General features: G+C 44.8%; 1 protein-coding gene across 4 annotated transcripts in view; it reads left to right on the top strand.

Annotated features, from left to right (window-relative positions):
* Positions 1-22,956, top strand: part of Cacna1e (calcium channel, voltage-dependent, R type, alpha 1E subunit) — a 305,919-nt gene that overhangs the window by 238,563 nt on the left and 44,400 nt on the right. For all 4 annotated transcript variants that reach the window (XM_013015540.1, XM_013015541.1, XM_013015539.1 and 1 more), the window contains 8 exons: positions 59-372; positions 3,305-3,467; positions 4,596-4,725; positions 5,441-5,500; positions 6,227-6,333; positions 17,997-18,008; positions 19,350-19,446; positions 22,793-22,953. In XM_013015540.1, the coding sequence (XP_012870994.1) occupies positions 59-372; positions 3,305-3,467; positions 4,596-4,725; positions 5,441-5,500; positions 6,227-6,333; positions 17,997-18,008; positions 19,350-19,446; positions 22,793-22,953 (1,044 nt within the window). The remainder of the gene's footprint in view (positions 1-58; positions 373-3,304; positions 3,468-4,595; positions 4,726-5,440; positions 5,501-6,226; positions 6,334-17,996; positions 18,009-19,349; positions 19,447-22,792; positions 22,954-22,956) is intronic.

The raw sequence follows: 22,956 nt of genomic DNA, 5'->3' as shown, positions 1-22,956 counted from the left end.
CATTGGCCATTCTAGAGCGGCTTTTGATCCCTGGCTGTCTTCTCCTCTGTCTTCCCAGGACCAACAGTCTGATGGTGCCCAGAGGCTCTGGGCTGGCAGAAGCCCTTGATGAAGCCAATACACCCCTAGTCATGCCTCAGCCTGAGCTGGAAGTAGCGAAGGATGCAGTGTTGACCGAGCAGGAACAGGAAGGCAGTAGTGAGCAAGCTCTGCTGAGGGATGTGCAGCTGGATGTGGGCCGGGGCATCAGCCAGAGTGAGCCTGACCTCTCCTGCATCACAGCCAACACCGACAAGGCCGCCACCGAGAGCACCAGTGTCACCGTGGCCATCCCTGACGTGGGGCCCTTGGTGGATTCAACAGTGGTACACAGTGAGCACAGTCCCTCTCTATTCCTACCTGTCTGCCCCACTCCATCCCACCCTGCAACTGAGGACAGCTGGCTCTGGGATTCTCCAGTAAAGCTACCCCAGCAGAACCAAAGCATTCTTTAGCAATAAGAGAGAGTAAAACCGTTTATAAAAACCTGCAATCATAAATTAGAATTTCCTTCATCTGAGAATTTCTTAATACTTAGAATTTCACTTAGAGGCTTTCCCTAAGCTCTGGTCCTGGGACCAACCCTAAAGTCTTCAGAAAGTTCATGTGTGACTTTATGCCCAGTTACATCTTCAGCTATTTGGTTGCACTCTGAGAATCTGGTCGGGTTCTCTGTGGTCTTTAAAGTGCTCTGCCCACCTCACCAGGAAGGGGACGGACCCCTGGCAGGGAATTCTGGTCCTGGCTCTGCTTTGTGACCTCAGAAAAATCTCTGCATCTCTCAAGCTCTCTGATTGTCATGTATAGAGTGGGAATGTGAACCAGATGATCTCTGAGGCCCTTTCCAGTGCTAACATTTTATGATTCTATTACGCCTATCAACTCTTTCCCTCCTAGGAGCTTTTAGTTATTTGCTCGTTCTCTCCTTCAGAGTTCCCTCAGGCAGCAGAGGTTAATCTGTGAAACTGGAAAGGGAAACACAGGAAAAAAAATTCATCTAATATTCCACTTGCCCCATACCTCATCCCTGTATTAATTCTACACGCCTTCTGTGCCTTGACCCAGGCCTCATCTCTACATCAACCCCATGACCCACCCAGAACCTGTCCCTACATCCACCCTATGTCCTGTCCCAGACTTGACTGAACCTTCTCTATCTATATTAACCTAATGCCCCTTCCCAGATTGGACTATACATTCTGTACCTATAACAATGCCATGTCCCACCACAGATCTGCCCTCACACTTTGTATCTAGAAGAAACCCATGCCTTGTCCTGAACTTAAGCCCACTTTCCATTCCTAAATTAGTCCTATGCCCCATGTCTGTCCAGCTGGTCTCCTCTACATTAATCCAGGCCCAGACCCCATCCCCTGCTCTACCTTCACACCCTACACCTGCACTACTCCCACTCTTCACCTCCATCCTGACTCCACACCTCCTCCCTACACTAATCCTACAGCTACTCTGTGATATTGGAATTGTGACCACAAGATTGCTCTCTTGCTGTTTCCCTTCCACCTTTGCCACATTTTTCTTTCACTGTTTTCTCTTAGCATTCTCTCCTTATTTGCTTTTGTTTCAGCACTCAATCTTCCTTTCTTCACATTCCTCACACTCATACTATCAGTCTGCTTGTAAAAAGTAAATCTCAGCCAGGCACCAGTGGCTCATGCCTCTATCCTAGCTACTCAGGAGGCTGAGATCTGAGGATCAGAGTTCAAAGCCAGCCCAAGCAGAAAAGTTCATGTGAGACTCTTATCTCCAATTAGCCACTCAAAAAAAAAAAAAACAAACCACAAGTGCTGCTGTGACTGAAGTGATAGAGCACTAGCCTTGAGCACAAAGAGGCTCAGGGACATTGTCCAGGCCCTGAGTTCAAGCCCCACAACTGACAAAAAGTCAGTCTCTCATGTCCAGTCCTTGCTCAGGTTGAGTTGGACATGTTTCAGAATCCCAGTCTCATAGCCTTTTTGAGCAACTGTTGGATTTTTTACTTTTAAAAATTCAGTGTTTTGGATCTTCTGTTATAAGAAATTATATAAGACAGCTTGACCGGCCCTTTGTTTCTGTTCCAGAGCTAGTCTCAAGTGCGGGTGTGTGATAGGCTTTTAGGTACTACCCATGACTTACTTTTAGAAGCCTCTGGCATGACTCATGACCTCAGAGATTTGCTGCTTCCACCAAGTTCCAGGGTAGAGTCATTCACAGACTCCAGAGCGGCGGGACGTCCTCTCACCATTCTGATAGCTTCATCCTCCTGCTACTGTAACCCATTCTGTGACTTGACTATAAAAATAGACTAGCAGCCTGAGAACTGCACTGAACCCTAGACTTGTTCGTCCTCCCAGTTCTGGAATGCAGTCAAGGGCCCATATTCGCATGAATATTGCATTCTCATTTCTACATCTATCACGACTAGGAAAGGCACAGCCAGAAAGGCAGCTGCAAACAGAGTAATGGTTTCTTAAAATTTTCCACTGTAGTATGACTTCATTGAAGGCATATAGGATTTCATATTAGGAACTCACACTGACTTTAGGGCCGTAGGAAAGTACTTCAGTTCCCTAAACTTTGGGGTTTCCCACCTGTAGACTGGGAATAATAAATATGCCATTCAGGGTGCATTGATATGAAAATCTAATAAGTAATTTAAATAAGAACCAAGAGTTTATAATATGCAACCTTTATGAGTATCATAACAGAAGCAGTTTCTGTTTGCAAAGACTGCAATTTTTTTTTTTTTTTTGTCGGTCGTGGGGCTTGAACTCTGGGCCTGGGCGCTGTCCCTCAGCTCTCCAGCTCAAGGCGAGCGCTCTACCACTTGAGCTACAGCGCCACTTCCGGTTTTCTGGTGGTTTATTGGAGATAGGAGTCTCACGGTCTTTCCTGCCCGGGCTGGCTTTGAACCGCGATCCTCAGATCTCAGCCTCCTGGGTAGCTAGGATTACAGGCGTGAGCCACCAGTGCCCAGCCAAGACTGCACATTTTTGTTTGCCAGATTGCAAAAGTTCAGTCATAAAAGGAGAAACCTGACGGTTATCATTTATAAAGCATACAAGGCTATCCCACATAAAATACAAGTGAGGGTAAGGAGAAGAAGGTATTAAATCAATGTAATATAAAAAAAAGTATTCCCAGTGTTCTTGGGTGCCTTGTATGGGCATCTGAATCCCTTTCCTAGCCTCTCATGTTGTCCACATACAATTCAAAGGTATCATGCATGTAGCCAGGTCACTGATGGTTTCCCCATCTTCCTTTGCAGTTAGTAACAAAACGGATGGAGAGGCCAGTCCTTTGAAGGAGGCAGAGATCAAAGAGGAAGAAGAGGAGGAAGTGGAGAAAAAGAAGAAGAAAAAGGAGAGGCGTGAGACGGGCAAAGCCATGGTGCCACACAGCTCCATGTTTATCTTCAGCACCACGAATCCGTAAGATACCCTCACACACTCCTTTTGGTAGTAGGACAGAAAGCTAGCGTGAGGAAAAAAAATGAACCATCTTCCTGGACCTTTCTGGTATTGGTTGGCCAGATACAAGAGTACCTGGGATCCAATAGGAAAGGGGAGTCGTTAAATGTCTGTAATGATGTCCTGTATCCTCTTCCCTCAGTAGAAGAGAGGATACAGGAAGAATATCATGAGACAAGATGGAAGGAGTAAAGAAGGAAATGTCCTTCTTTACTCGTCTGTATTACAGACATTCTACAAGAAGACAGCTGAGGCTGTGGACATTGGGGTAACAAGCTCATCTATTGGATTTTGAGATTTTTAAAGGATGCCCTCTTGAAAAGCTTACATGGAGGACAGACAGATCTTCTTCTGTCCTGCATGTGAATTTTTCAAAAGAACATACTTCCATGAGCAGAGACAGGGGGTGGGAGTGTTAGACAAGTCTAGAAGGTTAGATTCAGGAAGGATGGAGTTGGGAAGGAGCAACTTCTTTCTGCTCTGGAAATGACATGTAGACCAACTTCTGAGACTAGTGGGACAAGGAGGCCTTTGGGGACTATGTAAACAGGGTTCAGGAAGAGCTCTGGGATGGAAAGACCTTGAGTTAAAGTTGCCAGGTCATCCGAGATGGGAATATAATACTGTAGTACTATATAGTACAAAGCTACTTGTATCAGTGTAGCATGGGAGACATGAAACCCTATTGTTGGAATCTTAGAATCAAGGTCTGTTTTTCTGTTTCTTGAGCCTTTGTAATTTACTGAGATCCCAGATGTTTTTTACAGTAGAGGAGAAGATACCAGGGTGCATTGGAAGGTTCCAGAGAGCCTCCTTGAGGTTGTGTAGTCTGAGGCTGGCTGCTCCCAAATAGCATGCTTGCAGACAATGTATCTTGGCTTGCGTGCCACAGCTCTATCCAATCTGATTACCTTCTCCCATGGGGGCTTGAGAGGATAGTGCCTGAGAAATTAAATTGCTCTCCCTCGTGGCTTCCTTTGGCAAGGAAATGGCTGTCTGGAAGAGGTCAGTGGGTAAGGTAGAGGGAGTAAGATGGAGAAGCATGGAAAAGACCCATGGCTAGCTCAGCAAGGTCTCTCCACTCCACAGGATTCGCAGGGCGTGCCACTACATTGTGAACCTGCGCTACTTCGAGATGTGTATCCTTCTGGTGATCGCGGCCAGCAGCATTGCCCTGGCAGCTGAGGACCCTGTTTTGACCAATTCAGAGCGTAACAAAGTAGGTACACAGGGGCCATCTGTCAACATCCATGGTGCCCTATGGGCCACTATATCTTAGTCTCTCCCCTCTAACATCAGAGGTGAACTGATGGTGGGGAGGTTGTTGGGGAACAAGGAAGGATGGAGATATTGATCATTCCTGTTCCTTAGAAGTAGGAACTTTTCCCTAAGGGAAGAACGTCCTAGCGAAGTCCCCAAGATCCATCAACATACCTTTATGCTCCAGCAGTGGAGCAAATGTATCCTGAGCCAGCCAGGGCTTTGAAGGGGATCTGCCAGATACCTAAGGGCTTGGTTGTAGGCTCTGACATGGTCATGGGTGATGTGTGTGAAGCTGAAGAGCAGCATAGCCCTATCCCAGAGAGTGAGCTATCTCCTGGAAACCCCACAAGAATGTGCGTGTCAGGGGGGTAGGAGGGTAGGAACTGACAAGAATTCCATATCCTGGAACTGAACAAGGAGTGAGAGTTTGGTGGAAAAATTCAAACTCAAGAGGTCAGGTTCTAAGCCATGTGATTCCAGCAGGTTCTGTGACCCCACCTCATTCCTACTGCTATTTCTCAGTTTACCCAGTGGTTGGAATTTCATTCATGTGTCTAAGATGGAAATGGGTGGGAACTGGGTGGCGGGGCAGAACTGTATGTGTCAGTGTATGGGGGTGTCACCCGGCGCCTCACCTGGTCCTCCTCCCCTCCGTTTCATATGTCTTACAGGTCCTGAGGTATTTTGACTACGTTTTCACAGGCGTGTTCACCTTTGAGATGGTTATAAAGGTAAAAGCCTCTGGAGAAAACCTGGCTATAGGCTTTGAATGGGTCACCTGTCCCCTTCACTTCAAGGCCCTTCCCAAAGATGCCATCTAGAAGACCATGACAGGAGATCCTCTACTGAGCACTCTTTTGCCTGCAGAATCCTGAGGAGGTGTATCCTAAGACATGGCTGCTTGAATGTGTTTGGATAGTGTAGACCTGTGCATGTAGCCTGAACAGGAAGCAGGTGATGGGTGGGCAGAGAGCCTGAGGATTGCATTCTCCCGAACCATGTGCTCCCTGCCTTGAGCTTGGGTACATGCCAAGGTGAAGGGCCAGGTAGGTATGTTAGTCTTCCTACACTCCATCCCTTCCTACTACCTGAGGGTTGTATCCTCCCAACCATCTAAAGCTGAACAGATCTGTCTTGTTCCCAGTTTTCTCCATCTGGGTTACTTGTTTGTGAATATGAGGCAATGTCTGAAGCTCTGGGCATTAAGGAAAGGAGGAACAGAGAGTTCTGTGATGACAGAGGAATCTTGTCCAACCTGTGGCTATGATAAGGTGCCTAGCACTCACCATGATCTGGAGAGAGCCTGCTAGCTGTCCCTCTCACTCCTCAAGCTCAGAGTGAGGTTGACTATACAGACAGTGGCAGTGAATACATTGGCATAATGAACCAGATCCCAGGGCAGGTGTCCCCTGTACCACCTGGGCTCGTCCACAGCTCTTCATACCCTTTTCCCGCAGATGATAGACCAGGGCTTGATTCTGCAGGACGGATCCTACTTCCGAGACCTCTGGAACATCCTGGATTTTGTGGTGGTGGTTGGTGCATTGGTGGCCTTTGCTCTGGCGTAAGTGGCTTCTTTCCTGGTTTGTTCCCCCCTCCTTTCCATTTCCTAGAGAATGGCTGATTTAAAGCTCTCCCTTGGGCCAACATAAGAAATGAAACACTCACAGAAGTATTAAAAAATGCTGCCCTGGAAATCTGCTTGTCAGGTTCCCTCAACAGAGCTCCTGAGGGCTTTACAGTTTTATCTCCTTTTTCCCAAATGGCATATGGGGGTAGAAAGAGCAGGGAACATCACTGGGGAGAAGTCAGAAGTACCAAGAGATTCATTCCCAGAGATGCGTACGTACACGCAGGTGCTTGGTATATGGGCAGTATCTCTGTTCTCTGCATTCAGAGACAAAATCTAGGGACACCTGATGCTGCCTTTTATTTCTTGAGTCAAAAGAGAAGCCTGAAAGAAGTAAGAGTGGTGGGGGAGGGGAACAGAACTGAGGATCCTAGAATTCTGAGCATGGAAAGGTTCTTTGCTTGGAGACAGCCACAAGTTAATCAAGGTATATACAAATATTGATATGCTTTATCTGCAAAAGAAACAACTCTCCAAGTCTTCCCTGATAATGTACTTAAGAAATATGGCCTTAAGACATTTAGAGGACCAAACCATGCTCATTATATTTGGGAGGGCTGGGATGTAGCTCAGTGGCAAAGAGTTTGCCTAGCAAGTACAATGTTCTGGGTTTGATCCCATACCAAAAAAGGAAAAAAAATACAATTAAAAAAGCCCCAAAAATACAATTAAAAAAGCCCTAAAACATTTGGGGAATTCCCCTCCCTCCCCCAACACATACACATTTATCCAACTGTAGCAGGTTTTCAACCACATACTGCCATTCCCTGTGGAATTCAGCCAAGGAAGGGACACTCCTGGCAATCTAGGATGTACCTAAGACATAGGGATGTGCTCAGGGCCTTTTTACTAAACAGATTGGACAGTACTCCCAAGAGGATGAAAGATCCTTCTGAATTTTATACCTTGTTCCATCTACCACAAGTGGATGGTGAGGAGGATTCCCTGAGCCATCTTTCCAGTCATCTTGAATAAGAGTAAGAGCCTCATATTCTGAACAAGGCCAACGTTATTTTCCTTCTGGTAAGGCACAGGAATCACATGGGAACCACTCTTGTTGATGGCAGCTGTATGAGGGAAGGGACAAGAAAGGTGTCTGTCTGTATTTGTCCTACCTAGGTACAAGGGTTGAGAAGGGATTGTTCATTCCACCTTTGCCCAAACACTGCCATCTTCCATCCTAGCAAAATAACAGGTAGAGAAGCTTAGAATGAATGCTTCTCACGTGGCCTAGGATAAAGGACTGGGTGCTCTGTCTGTAGGAGAGATGAGATTTCTCAGCTCTGCTCATCATCTAAGATGTGCCAAATCCTGGGAACAAGCTAGGTCCATTGTCGCTGATTTATTGGGGTACCCTCTGAAGGAGAGCCTAGTTAGATCTAATTGGTGATCCCCAAATAGGTTAGCAATTAAGTAATTCCAGTGTGTTTAGTCCACATGCACACTTGTGTTTCAACCCCAATAGAGTTGTGTGGAGTTGGTTAACTTTGACCCCACAAAAAGAAAACATGTCTCAGCTGTTCCCAAAGAAACGTCAAGAATGGTTGGTGTTTCCTCACACATTCAGAATCCATATGGGTTCTCATAGCCACATAGAAGAGCCAACCTTTGCTCTACCCAGGGGCCCTCCAGCTCCTTCTCCTCTTTGGAAGATGTATTAAAGTCTACTTCTGTCCTAGGGAAGCCCAACATTTTTTGTTATTGTTAGAGATAAAATATGATCCTTGGGATTTTTTAAAGGTCAAGTTCCCTTCTCGTTCTATCAATTCATTTGCATATGTTATTCACCACATTGTTCTCTCTTATTTTGATCTCAGTAGCATAGTTGCCTATCTTTGATGAGCAAAGGATGGAAAGGAAAGCATATAGGAAGGAACTTACCCAATCTTTAGAAAACTAGAGTTCACAGGCACTAGGGACAGGGAAGTAAAAATGTAGACTGTGGGGTAAGGCAGGGCCTAGGTTATATGTTAGCTCCTCTCTGGCTTTGTCTTTGAGCCACACAGCAAGACATTAATACTCTTCAGGCTCAAAAATGGAGACCAAATAAGGTGTGTAAAATGCTTAGCACAGGGCCTGGCAGTGTGTATGATCAAGAAATGTTCATTCTCTGCTTTACCCTTCATATGATCCCATCCTGTCATACAGCCTGAATGTAGGAGCCACGTATATGTTGGTGTATAATGTATGCAAAAGGTTGAAGATGGATCTAGGCTGGCTCCAAATTCAGTTGTTTCTCCCATACCTATTTCACTGCCTCTGGCTTTGTGCATGCAACTAGACAGGCACGTTGGGGCCTGTGTGGGGCGGGAGGTACTGTCTAGAGGAAGCCTCTGCATGTCCACCATCCGGCTGTGTTTCCTCAGACTCAAAGTAACATCATTGTGCTGTAGGGTTGTTATCTGTCTTGTTCTTTCTTTACACTCTTTGAAACATGGCTTTGGTGCTGGTGGCAGGGGAAGCCTTAGCAGCCCCGGAGCTGAAGCCTCTCTGTTGGTCCTCAGATCAGGTACAGTGCAGGGGACTCCAGAAATCCCCTGGTTTTGGGGTCCATGCTTATGTGATGGATTTGGGAGTTATAATCCATCCCTTGCTTTCAGTGAGTCACATCTTGAACTTTCTCATCATTTCTCTCTGAACTGTGGATGGGACTTTCTCATTATTCTCCATCCATTCTCCTTTGTCATCATCACTGCGAGCTTGCCAAATCCATTCTCCCTCCCCTTTCTCTGCTGATTGAGCGGTCCTACTAGCCCACTGTCCCTTTCTCTGGCCGTCATTTCCTGAGCTCCAGCGAATGCTTTCTGTTACTCTTAAGCTCATGCATACTAACTCTGCTCTCTTCCATTCCCTCTTGAGGACACCAGAGAATTCAGCTATCCAATTTATTGGTAGGGTTAGAAGTCTGGCCTACCAACAGAGTGAGGGTAGAACTTGGGACAGAGACTGTAATGGAGTTACTGAGCTCATGTACTCCATGATCAGGGCCCAACAGGAAGCCTGATGTAAACTTGTCTGCAGGCTTGTCAAGTTATCTCCTTGTGTTTGTAACTTTCATTGTCATATGCCATAAATTTGTTCCACTTAATGTTCACTATTCAGATACCCTTACTCCTATCATAGTCTCTTTCTTCTCTGCTTGAAATTGAACTTTACCCTGATGAGGCTTCTGCAGGGCTATTGCTCAGTCAACGTGAGCAACTGAGGGTGGTTGCCATGGTAGCATCATTATGCAGCTTCTCAGAAACCACAGATGATTTGGCATTGCTTCTGTCACTTCTGGGCCAGAGGTTTCTCAGAACCTAGCCCAGCTCCCAAGAGCAGTGCTTGTAATCACGAAGAGGGGAAGGCCTTCAGCTGAATTCTCAAAGAAAGCTTCACTGGCCACTGAGACTTTCTGCCACACAGGTCTGCACCTGCCCTCATGTATGTTTTCTATAAGCATATGTGCCATGTATGTAGTGGCTAGAGAGAATTATCTTCTCTATTGCTGCATGCATCAAGCAAAGGGATTCTTTATAATGTAACCCTGACAGTTCTATTTGGGAGCGTGGGGAGGGAAGAGCATTTCTGTTATCAGTGGGCATACCAGGGGATAGGAAAACCATTGGAAGGATACCCGTATTGCAACTTTTCTGCTCTTGTAAGTCTGCTTTTACATTATAAAGCATTTATAAGAACACTCAGGTCTCTAGCTGAGCCCAGCATCTCTGTAGAGGTGAGCAGAGTTTGAGCGGGGCATCAGAACAGTTCTCCTTGATTCTATTGCCCTCACAACTCTCTGGCCACCATGGAGACACAGAGTGTTTGCCAACTATAAATGTCCTGAGCTGTGCCTTTTCCTCTCTGCGGTTTCAAGAAACGTCTGGTGAGTGACTGGGTCTTTGAAACCTTTGTCTTTTGTCCTTTTCTTTCTGAGAAAGGATTCTTCTGTGTGCTAGTATTTTCTACTTAAAGCTGGAAACTGCTTTCCTCCATTTTCCTCACATGCTGTGGCCATCCATTTCTACTTCCTGGGTGGGGAGGCAGAGATGGTTACAGCCTTGGCACCTAGCACCTCTGGGTACCTGCATATTCACACACTCAGCATATCCCCGCCCGTATTCCACTACCTTGTGGAGAAGTCAAGAAATCACTCTGCTGCTTACATTCTTGAGCCTTTAAGGATTCTGCACACGAAGATGAGACTGTCTCTGTCCTCTGGTTCATCTCTTCCAAGTGTAGAAGACTTGATTAGGCAAGTAGGTAAGGATATCATCAGAGGAGAAACCCAGAAGAGGCCTAGAATGTTGGGAATGGGGCAACATACTCAGGATCCTCACCCCATTCATTACTACACTTTACAACACGATGATGCATAAGCTCAAGTCGCATAATCAGGTGAGCTTCTAGTGGCATTCTCTATAGTGAGCTCATAGCCAATTGTTTGTTGTCAAAGGTTTTAATAGAAAAAGCACCATCCATTCTGTTTCCATCCACCCAACCCCCCTCCATCCCTTCCTCCCTGTCCTAGCAGACACCTGAGGTCTTTCTCTGGCCTGTGCCTCACTCAGAGTTCTGCAGCTCTCTGGTGGCTGATGTTGCTGTCAGAGCTGCTCTATTGCTGTGTCCTGCGGTAGCAGGGCAGCGGCTGAGGTCAGGGCTCCCCAGCCCTTAAGGAGATCTGGCTCACAGCCATACTTAGCCTTTCATTATTCCGTCCTTAGCCAGAAGCAAAGACATGAGTCAATCTGCCTCTTGGTGCCAGAAGGAACTGGGGTTCCCACATTAGCTTTTATTACATTCCTTTCTTTGAAGTGTGTCACTTTCTTGACACTTGACACCCTGCCCTGGTGGCTAAGAGGCATAAGGTCTCTTGAATGCATTCCAGGCAAGCTGTAGCAGCTGAGCTGGTTCCAAATGCATTCAATGAAACACACTGGCATAGAAAATTTGAGATTTGGATGCATCCTATGGAGCCACAAGCGCTGTTCCCTCTGGTCTGACTTTGTGCAGTTTTGGGCTTCTGAAGGTAGGAATGTGAACACATAAAAGGGAGTGACTATTAGGTCAGAAATGCTATAGTACAAACCTTTGGCTTAAACCTGGTTGTCTTTCCCCCCCCTGCTTCTTACTCTGGCCTGAATTTAAGGTGGTCCCCCTCAAACATCAAATTTGGCTTGTAAGATTCTTTCTTAACAGCTCTTATTATTAGAACTGAAAGGAGGGTGTCTCCCACAGGAAGCTGTGACTACACATTCATTTTATAGGGGCAAAATCGAGACAAAATCCCGCTCAGTGACAAGAAGACCTACTTACTACAGAACCAGACAAGCCATCCAGTTCCTCTACTCTGGAAGAGAATGACAGATTAAAATTATATTTTAGCCATTGGGTCACCCACTAGCAATGAATTTAAGAAACCAGCTATCAAGCATGGCTCATGCTACTTCTAGCTATTCAGGAGGCTGCGAATGTCTCAGTTTAAGCTGGTCCAGGCAAGAAAGTCCATGAGACTCTTCTCTCCAGTTAATCACCAAATAGCTAGAAGTGGAGCTGTGGCGTAAGTGGTAGAATGCTAGCCTTGAACATAAAACACTCAGACACAGTGCCCAGGCCTTGAATTAAAGTCCTATGACTGGCAAAAGAAAAAAAGAAAGAAAGCTGGCTGCCATGAACTGGAACTTTCTAGCAGTGAGAAGATAGAAGGATGCTGCTTTTTGAAACTCTGTAGTGTTTGAGTCACCTTGAAAGTGACTTCATCTAGCTTTGTGCCAGATACAGACAAAAGAAGTGATCAATGCTTGTGGACACTTGGAGTGTCCATTGGCTGAATTATATCCTAGCTTTCTTGAAAGTAGGGTTTGGCAGGGCTGGTGGAAAAGGAATGAACACAGAAGCTCTGATAGGATAACACTCCTAGTCTTCCTGCTCTTGGCATTAAAACCTAATGTAAAAGTTTTTGTTTTTGTTTTGCAAATACTGCAAAATGTATTCTTCTGCATGTGGCATTGATGCTACTGAGATTCTATCTATAGGCTGTGCACTTGCAGAACCTTATCTGATTAGTGTGAATGCCCAAGTATTTCACTTTATCCATAGCAAAAATTTGGGAGATGGTTGGTTATAAACGGGATCTCAGCTTATGATCATGGGGTGGGGGGGGAGTACAGCTTCATTCATATAGTAACCCATATACCAAAAGCACCCTGAACAGCAAATAAGCTGTCATGGCCTTTGGAAGAACCCAGACCTGTGGGATTAGTGGAAACTTATCATAGTACCCTCTGGGTTTAAAAGTAGGTTTATAAATTTAAGACAACAGATTTTGTAATGGGAAGTATCAACCCAGGGCATGTGACCTCACAGCCATCTGCTTAATCCATTCACCAGGGTACAGCCTAGCATTGCAAATCAATCGCCAGCTGGGGGAATGGATTGGCTGGCCTTCAGTCAGCAAGGGAGATCAGCAGATGAAGGGTCTTTGGATATGTTTAGAACACAAAGACTAAGAAGAAATATAAGTTGGTTTGCTATTCACCAGACTGAAAAACACAAGTGCGAGGAGACAGATGCTTTTGCTGCCTCCTGCTGCTTCTCAAAGCTTGGACAAAAATATCTTCCAGTTGGAGTATATAGTCATGTGCATTGCAAAGGAGAAAGTTTGCAAAAGGCGTGTGTGTGTGTGTGTGTGTGTGTGTGTGTGTGTGTGTGTGCAAGAAGGAAAGGATTATGTGCTAAAATGTTAGCAGGAGCCAGTCCTCTGGTCACTGAACCAAAGTGACAGATGGATCATGGATTTAAGCACATAAGTGACCCCAAGAGATGCCAAAACATAGACCTGGAAGGAAAATAATCCCTAAATGGCAGCAGGTAAGAGTGACAAAGCAGATGAACTTGGTCTTACAGCCATGTAAGCAAGGAAATGTCCTCATTTCCATGTACTCTTTATTTCATTGATTACATGACAGTCCTGTTTTATAGTTGAGAAGTCAACTAGGTTTGGCTAGTGGGACTCATGAGATAAGTAAAGAGCAAAGACAGTTCTTGAACAACCTTAGTATTCTTATTTCAAGTTCAGTGTTTTATATATTACATGAGACCCTCTACAGCATGATGTTTTGTTTAGTTCCAAGCCATTGATCTCTGTAAAGTCAGAGCAATGTCTTGGTATGGACTCATCCTTGGTCTCACAGATCCTCTGTCTCTACCTAGAGACAAACAAGACCTACAGGCTAGATGGAGAATGGAATCCCTGAACTTTTCTATCTTGGTATTTTTTTCTGTAACATTTCATGAACAAACCCTATACTGACTGAGAGGAGTAAGACAGATAGCTTAATATTTAAGCTGGTTTATTGTGTTGTCCCCTTGTTTGATTAGAATCTTCCAGTGGAAGGTTTCGAAGGCATTATAACATACCTCATGTGTGATATTTCTGACTCCAAAAGACTTTGATCAAAATCCCACTTCTATTCATTATTAGCTACCTTAATTCTCCGAGCTTTTGCTTCTTTACCTGCAAGTAGAAATTAAAAATAATTATATTTTGGTCTTGTGAGAACTCTATAAGGTAAAAATATCTTTAGTGTTTAATATAGTATGGAAGAGTAGAGTAAATTCTATAGTAAATGGCAGTTATTTTTGTCTACTGAATAATGGTCTAGGTGCTTCAGCATGACCCTTGTGCCAGACTTACATTCCTGTGAGCCAACCCCTTCAAGGTAAAAGATTCCTTCAGGTTCCCAGGCCATTACTACCTGGACTCATAGAGGAGGGCTAAAGTCATGACACTTAAAAAAATGAAGGGCTCTTCAGAGCCTCATGTCCTTGCTCCAACCCACTGGAAGGAAGAGTGAGCTCTTAGCAGAAATCAACTTAAGAGTATGTCCTCTGAGTAAAGGAGACCTGGGAGCTGAAGAAAAAGTCCATGGATGCTGAGTGATTACAGGTGATAGATCTGGAGGACAACTTAACAACTGAGTGGGAAATTGTCATCTTTTACTGGTGATTGTCATCTTTTATGAGAGAGACATAGCATTTCCCCCATCCCTGAAATCATCCAGGCACTTCTCAGATAATAAGAAATAAATGGTAAAATGACTGGCCATTGTGTCTTAATTAAAATGGGATCCGTGTATCCAAGCATGTGAAATTAACCTCATATTTTAGCATTAGAGTCCATTTTTAAGCCTGTTAAAACTTACTAATTTTCTAGGTAGTATAAAAACTTCTGATGAAACATTTAATAACAATGACTAGTAATGTTATAGAACAGTTATTTAGATGACTAGTTAAAAGCACATGAATTATTTCCACAACAATGTGCCTTCAAGTGCTTATAGATCTGTTCTCTTTGTTTTTAAAACCTCTCTCTCCTCCTCCCCACTCCCAAACTTGTTGGGTTTGATAATGGATCTGGAAAGAGTTACCTCAGCCTGGTCCATTCACAAATGATAATAGGTTTTAATTAATGAGGGCTAAATTGTTGTGGCTTTTGTTGCTTCTACAGCTTTATTATTTGATATGTCTTTCATTTCAAATGGCAATTTTAAAATCAGTGTTCACTCTATGTTAACAAAAAAATGTAATGTGCAAGTGTATTTTTCTTTTTGATGTTTCAAAGATTGCCTTCCAAAATATTTACTTTTTTACTTTTTACTTTTTTTTTTTGTCAGTCATGGGGTTTGAACTCTGGACCTGAGTGCTGTTCCTAAGCTCTTCAGCTCAAGGCTAGTGTTCTACCACTTGAGCCACAGTGCCACTTCTGGTTTTCTGGTGGTTTATTGGAGATAAGAGTTTCATGGCCTTTCCTGCCCAGGCTGGCTTTGAACTGTGATCTTCAGATTTTAGCCTCCTGAATAGCTAGGATTATAGGTGTGAGCCACTGGCACCCAGCTTAAAATGTTTTATTTTCTCTAAGTAGTTGTACAAAGGAGTTACCTACCATGTACAGTGTATCTTAGATGTATGCCCTCTTTCCCCCATCCCTTGTTCCCCATTCTTCCCAACCCAACCACTCCCCTCAATTTTCTTAATTTTATAGGAAATGCATTGAATATTATGATTGCATTATTTTTACATCTATTTAAAGTCATACATTTTTTAAACTTGGGGCCTTGTACTTGCTAGGCAGATATTTTACCACCTGAGCCCACCCCCTTGTCCCTTTTGTGATTTTTTTTTTTTTGGGTCCGGTCGTGGGGCCTGAACTCTGGGCCTGGGCGCTGTCCCTCAGCTCTTCAGCTCAAGGCTAGCGCTCTACCACTTGAGCCATAGCGCCACTTCCGGCTTTTTTCTTTTTGCTTATGTGGTGCTGGGGAATCGAACTCAGGGCCTCAGGCATGCAAGGCAAGCGCTCTACCACTGAGCCACCTTCCCAGCCCTGATTTGTTATTTTTTAAATAAGGTCTCACATTTTTGTCTAGGGTTCTCCTCAGCCTATGATCTTCCTACACCTTCCAGTCGCTGAGAGCACAGATTACGCCCCACACCTGGCATAGGGCTATTCTCAAGACAAATATACCTTGAGGAAAAGAGAATGATGTGTGTTGTCATTTTGATCAAATATCAATCACATTATTCCATCTTTCCCATGAAAGCTTGTGTTTTTCTTTGTGTAGGTTATTTGAGGTCTGTCTTCCCTATATTATGCTTGACGTGAATTAAGGACTCCAGAGGTGCTTGTATTATGAAAGCACAGGGGTATATTTGACCTATTAATGCTTAGTCTCAGATGTGAGAAGATGCGATTACCACTCAAAGGAAGATAGTTCTGTCCTCTCACCATGTGGAGACTGTCACGTTAAGTATTTATGGTTATAGGTCTTCTGTTTAATTCCCTGGTCACCATTTTATTTGGCATTTACGGTAGAAATAAACGTAATGTCGAATGTGGAATTATTGACTGAGTAAAATGGCAATTAGATATATTTGCTCATGACACAACAATGATATAACCTAAGGTTTGTGATACATGGGGAAAAGCTAAGAAATGAGAAAACACAACCTTCATAGCAACCAGCAATTGAGACCCAAATTCTGAACACTTGGTCAGAACAACAGCCGAGATGGCAGATCCTGAGATGCGGTGTTACTTGTGGCTCTTAGCTTGAAAGAATAGAGTATTTGAGGCAGTGAGCATTTGTTGTTTGTTTCAGAGCAGAGCAACACGTGGTGCTAAACCACCTGGTAGTGTGCCCTTATAAGACCTGCAAATCCTTAGCTCGGGGCTCTCCTCCTAGGCTCTGCTGTGTCTGAGTGTAGGACGAGGGCTAAGCTGAAGCCCGTTTAAATAAAACAGCTGTAGAGTCTGACTCTCGGTGGTCTTCTTGGTGGGGGTCCTGCGGCCTTGGCATAACAAGCTCACTCATGTAGTGATCTTATTCAGGGTACTTCTTCCTAGGGCCTTGGTGTCCTTTGTGAATAAATAGACTTCAGGAATCTTCTCCAGCTCTGAAATTCCGTGAGCTATTTGCTGGAACATTGAACTAAAACATGCTGGTACAGAGAGGCTTAGTGATCTAAGTAAGAGCTTCAAAGCACAAAAACCTGAGCTGGGTTCCAGTCCTATCTGTCAACTCACATGTGACATAGAGAACAGAATCTCTCTCCTAAAATCACTAGGAAATGTAAAGAAAGATATGCATTGAAAGTGCTTAGCACAGAGGTTGGCCCAGAATAAAAAATAAATATTCACAAAGTTAAAATTAAGTTCTTGTTTCTACCACGAAGACATATTTATGCTTTGGCTTTTAATTATTTCCTCTTCTTCATCTTCGTGGTCGTCTTTGTCTTCTTTTTTCTTCCTTCCCCTCCTCCTCCCCCTCCTTTTTCTCCTCCCCCTCCTTTTTCTCCTCCCCCTCCTCTTCTTCCTCCCCCTCTCCCTCCTCTTCTCCTTCCTCTTCTCTTTCCTCTTCTCCCTCTTCTTCCTCCCCCATATTTCTCCCTGTCTCTTTCTTTCTGTCTCTCTCTGGTATGCCCTACCACTAGAGCAAGAGAAATGATTTCTAAAAGTTCCACAGTGAATAGTTCAAAAGAGAAAGACATTTGATTTTTAAAAATGTAGCTTTTTGCATACCTGTGATAGAGTTTTGGAGAAGCACCAGAGTATGTGTCAGAGAGATTACGTGTCCTTCATCAGATGAAGTCCTTCCAAAGCACAGCTATGCCACTGTGACTTGAAATGCTTTTCCTGAGAGTGTTTCTGGCCCAGCGTGTTTCCCTCAGCCCAGATTTGATGAAGTCTCTGGAAGCACAGTTGGTCTGAAGACTCCTAAGGAAGTGAAAGCCTACAGTTGGGAAAGTGCAATTCCAGTAGGCCCTGGACAATGAAGTAAAACCTGAAGTACTGTCTTAAAAGGCAGTTGCACGAGTGCTTGGGAAGGGCTTGGCCCTGTGGGTAGAGAGGTGGTTATGGAGCAGATGGTCTGCAGTCCTTCCTTTCACAATCTCTGTGACTTGACAAGTGCCAAGGCTGTGGGCAGAGTCCTGTGGCTTGTGCTTTCCCAGCATCCTGTTACTGTATGAGTGTCTTTTCTCCCTGGAGTTTTCTGACTGTCTCCTTTCTTTCCCGCCTCCTCTTTTCTATAACTACTTCCTGATTGGATCCTCCATAGGAACGCTTTGGGGTAAATATGTTTTATTTTCTTTGAACAAAAAGATACAAAGAATGGGTTGGAGGAGGGGGGACAGGAGCAACTCATTCAGAAAAGAACTGAGTTTCTGATAAGTAGTTGTTCCCTTTGAGATCCCAATGACCAAACATTAAGAATTGCCAAATGCTCATTCTTACACATGTGGGTAATATTTGACTTATAAGTTGTCCATTTAAAATGTGTAGTTAGATGAGATAGCTTCTTTTGGATTCTTTTTTTTTTCTTCTTTGTCGGTTGTGGGGCTTGAACTCTGGGCCTGGGTACTGTCCCACAGCTCTTCAGCTCAAGGCTAGTACTCTACTACTTGAGCCACAGCACCACTTCAAGTTTTCTGGTGGTTAATTGGAGATAAAAGTCTCATGGACGTTCCTGCCGCGGCTGGCTTTGAACCATGGTTCTCAGATCTCAGCCTCCTTGGAGGCTTGGAGGCATGAGCAACCAGCACCTGGCTGCTGCTGCTGCTTTTTTTTTTTTTTTTTCTGTGTCTGGGTGTTGTGTCTTAGTTTTGTTTTAGCTTTTGCTCAAGGCTAGTGCTCTACCAATTGAGGTACTGTTTCATTTCCAGCTTGGTCAAGAAAGTCTGTGAGACCCTTATCTCCAGTTAACCAGCAAAAAGCCACAATATTATGAAGGTAGTGATGAGCAGCACTAGACTGGCTGTGAGAGAAAGAGGAAATGATGTTCAATTGACCTACAGGCGTATCTGTCTCTGTCCATGGTGCCTGTGTGAGCCATTGCACACATAGCTGCTCCTTGGCTCCTTTGGGGGCAACATTTAGGTCAACGTACTGAGAGCTGAAAATAACAGAAGTCAAAATAATGCACTTACAGCGTCTAACCTACCAGACATCATGGCTTAGCACTTAAAACATCTAACCTACCAGACATCATGGCTTAGCACAGTATGTACCTTGCAAAGTATAGTATTTACCCTCATAATATTGTGGCTGGCTAGGAGGCGTGGCTGCCAGCATGGCAAGAGAGCAGCATGCTGCTGAGCTTTAGGCAAGGGAAGGACCAAAACGTAAAGTACAGTTTCTACTAAATATGTATGATTTTTGCACCATCATAAAGTTCCAGAGACCTAAGTTGTAAGTTGGGGGAGTGTCTGTACAGGTAAGTGTGCATGTGTGGGTATGTGTGCATACTGAGGGAGAGAGAGTTTTCCTTGAAAGTGCTTTTGTAAATTTTGGCTAAAGAATTCTGTACTGATCCAGTTTTTGGTCTCTCGCCGTTATTAATACAATAATGTGACTATCAACTTTTCTCTCCCCCCCTATCCAAATGACACCCCCCATGGCCTTTCACCTGCAGAACCAACAAGGGGCGAGACATCAAGACCATCAAGTCTCTGAGGGTTCTCAGAGTTCTGAGGCCCCTGAAAACCATCAAGCGCTTGCCCAAACTCAAGGTAATGTTCTCAGGCAATCTTTGGCAAATCTCCTTTTCCCATATTCTCTCTTCAGTCATGGCCAGATAGCTTTTGGGAAAGTCGTTCTGGAAATGGTCTCAGGGACTGAGGAATCTTTCCAGCTACCTGAGCTAAGGGCTTAGTTTCAAAGGAAAATAATCACCATCTCACGAAACAAATTGTTGAATGGTGAGAAAACAGAAAAGCCACATTTTGAGAGGTCAAATTGGGAGTCTTTATTAAAAGGCGCATACACTCCTGTCCCAAAGATCTGCAGCCCTGCAAATACACTTAACACTGTCAGAAAACTGAGCCATGGAAGGCAGAGAGGAAAAATAGAGCAGAAAAACAATACCAACAAACCAGATCAGCTCCAGCGGAGAGCTAAAGTGGAATACCACGGTGACTGGAGAAGAGACAGGAGACAGGACAGGAACATGGAGACATGTGGCATGGCGTAATGGTACCTAAACTGGTCTGGGCCTAAATAGGGTCAGATCAGGGGGTATGGTTACAGGGAGCTTGAGAGTTCACAACTCATGCCTGGCAGGCCCTATTGTCCAAGTCCCTACCCCTGCCTCTAGAAATTCAGGTACACCCATCATCTACCATGCCTCTACCATGAAGACAAGATTGCACCAGTTAAACCTAATACCCTATCATCCACCACGTGGCCAAGATGGTGCTGGTTAGATTCAGTATCCCTACTTCAATATAAGGGGGCATTGTGCCTCTTAGTCAGACCCAGGCAGTGTTTAACACTCATCCAGGAAGAAGCTTTATCTTGGAAAGACTTCTGTCATTAGATGGACCCAGATCACCCACATGGCAGCCACAGGTTCCCTCTCTGTGTTCTGTGGTCTGTATGCTAGGCTAGGCCGGGAAGGCTGCTATTTTATTTTTAACTTTAGAAGAAGAAAGGATCTTGTAGCCATTAATCTTATGTATTTTAAAGCATATGTAGGTGAGTGAATGGTCTAAGGACATATAATCCACTTTTGATTGAAGCAGGTAATAAGTGGGAAGCGAGTTACCTCAAATTCAGTTCTTCCTATTGTCAGAAGCTGGGCCTTAAAAGTATATTATCCAGACTCCTTTTTGTCTGGCATCCTCTCTGCTAATAGCCCCTAGATCCATCCTTCATGAGCCTCCCTGCCTCTCTGTGTGTTTTACCATTCAGGTTTGCTGGCCTGTTAAACTCACCTCCCTAGCCATGCCCAACATTCTATGATTGCCAAAGCTGAGGGTCCGGGGCAGAGTTCTTCCTGTATTCCTGAGAATTCCTGGCTCCCAATTCATAGCCTCTATGTGCTGCTACCACTGCTACCCAGACCACACAGCCAGCCCCACTTTCATGGATTATGCCAAGATGCTTCCCAGAAGGCAGCTTTAATTACATAGTCACTTAGAAGAGCACAGAACTTTCCAAAATGGAGCTATAGGCCACTTATGTCAGGATCACCTGGATGTTTCTTAAAAATGAAGTTTCCTGTACTATTCCAGGGTAACAAAGCCAGACTGTCTGGGGAGGGGCTTGGAGAATGTGCCTGGTAAACTTTTCCCCAGACACTTTTAAATAGCACAGTTTAAAGAACCCACATGCGTGTGAGCCTTACCTCTGAGACATAGGCATTCTATAAGCAGAGGCAGATTGCTCAGTCCCTGAACTGGAAAACAGAGACACTGTAGATAAATGAGTCGCACGGGTAGTCCCTGGCCTGCTCTCATACCTGCCACAGAGGACAGAGTTGGGCTTAACCCTCCCTTGTATCCCAATTCTCACTCGCTTTTGGGTTCTTCTAACCCTGACGCTCCCTACAGCTGCTCCAAACTCTGGTTTCAGATCACTGCTTCCCAGAAAAGGTAAGACAGTCGAGGCTAATCAGAGACGGGGAATGCACAAGAAGAAAGACAGGAAGGGAGGACATAAGGGATGGAAACAAAAGAGGCAAGGAGAGGAGAGGAAAGAAGGAAGGGAGGAAGGTCATTTCTGAATAGCCCCAAACTGAGACATGTCTTCCTCTGGGAGCCCAGGGCCTAGCATACTGCATGGATCCCCAAGGGGAAAAATTTTTACCTCCAAAAGGGTTTCCAGCAGCGTTCATCTCTGCTTCCCCAGCCATTTCCTCTTGGAGAAGGACTTCCCACTGGGTCAGCTGATCCTTGCCACCCACCAGGGGAGCAACCAGCCTGGGCCCATAAATAACCATTCTTTGTTCCCCATGACCAGGCTGTATGGGGCCCCAGCCATTGCTGTTAGCTATAGCACAGGCTCTTTGGGTGAGGAGCAGCCTGCAGACAGCTGGGTGAGGTCAGTTCACAGGCTGGAGGCTGCACCCCCAGCCTTGGTTAATTATGCTAAATTAGCGAGTGCTGGTTCCTCTCGCTGCAGCGTGATAACCTGAGGGAGACATCGGTGGTTATGATGATTCCACAGGCTGCGTGTCACTCATTCCCCGCAGTGCTGAACTAATTAAACTAGCAATGCCTCACCCGGTGCTAGGAAGAAGTAATGGCACAAATGTGACTAGACCCTCCCTCCAGTGAGCTAAACCCCCAAAACCTAGAAAAGAACCTAAAAATAACTTGAAACATGTTGAACTCCTCACAGCTCAGAGCCTAGAATGGAAATCTCTGGGAGTCATTGCCTTTGAACTTAAATGTTAAGTCTCTGTCTCTGTCTCTCAGCCTCTCCATCTTGATGAGAGCCCATGGCAGTCCTTCCCAACTTGACTCTGTTGATCTCCATTCAAGGCATAGCAAGCTTTAATCTAGAGAATAGTTACATGAAATGCCGAATGCAATCAGAGCCAATTATGAACTTACACCAAGTATCTACCACTATAATGACCAAAGAAGTGTATGGTGACCCTCCTGATTCTTTTAGAAAGAATAAAGCAAAAGCAGCACCTAATCATGATATGAAGAAATCACACACTAGGTCTAAAGTGATGGATATGGCGTTGAATGGTTGAAATGGGCTAACATGATCTCAGAGATCCTTTCCAATATTAAATTTGTATTTCTCATGGAGGACTGACTCTACAAAGAACCCTCTCTTTGGCTTGCTGTCAGCTGGTTTAGGTTTCCTGCTTTAGGTTTACTTTCAGGTTCAGAGAATGTACTTCCCCTCAGGTCTGGTGTCTGGGCAGGTCTTTCATGGCCATCATGGAAGCCAGCTATTAATCCTTGGTATTACCCCAGGATGACATGGCCTAGAGCAGCTTCTCAGTGCTGCTGGGTGGTGATGGTGATGGTGGTGGTGGTGGTGGTGGTGGTGGTGGTGGTGTGCCCTCACCCCCTTGGCTCTTGGCTCACACGCCAGGGTCTTCACTGATGTTCACAGGCTGTATTCGACTGTGTGGTGACCTCTTTGAAGAATGTCTTCAACATACTCATTGTCTACAAGCTCTTCATGTTCATCTTTGCTGTCATCGCAGTTCAGCTCTTCAAGGGAAAGTTCTTTTACTGTACAGACAGCTCCAAGGACACAGAGAAGGAATGCATGTA

Source organism: Dipodomys ordii, unplaced genomic scaffold (assembly GCF_000151885.1).
Source record: "Dipodomys ordii isolate 6190 unplaced genomic scaffold, Dord_2.0 Scaffold27, whole genome shotgun sequence".
Classification (NCBI taxonomy): Eukaryota; Metazoa; Chordata; class Mammalia; order Rodentia; family Heteromyidae; genus Dipodomys; species Dipodomys ordii.
This window is presented reverse-complemented; position numbering and strand designations above follow the sequence as displayed.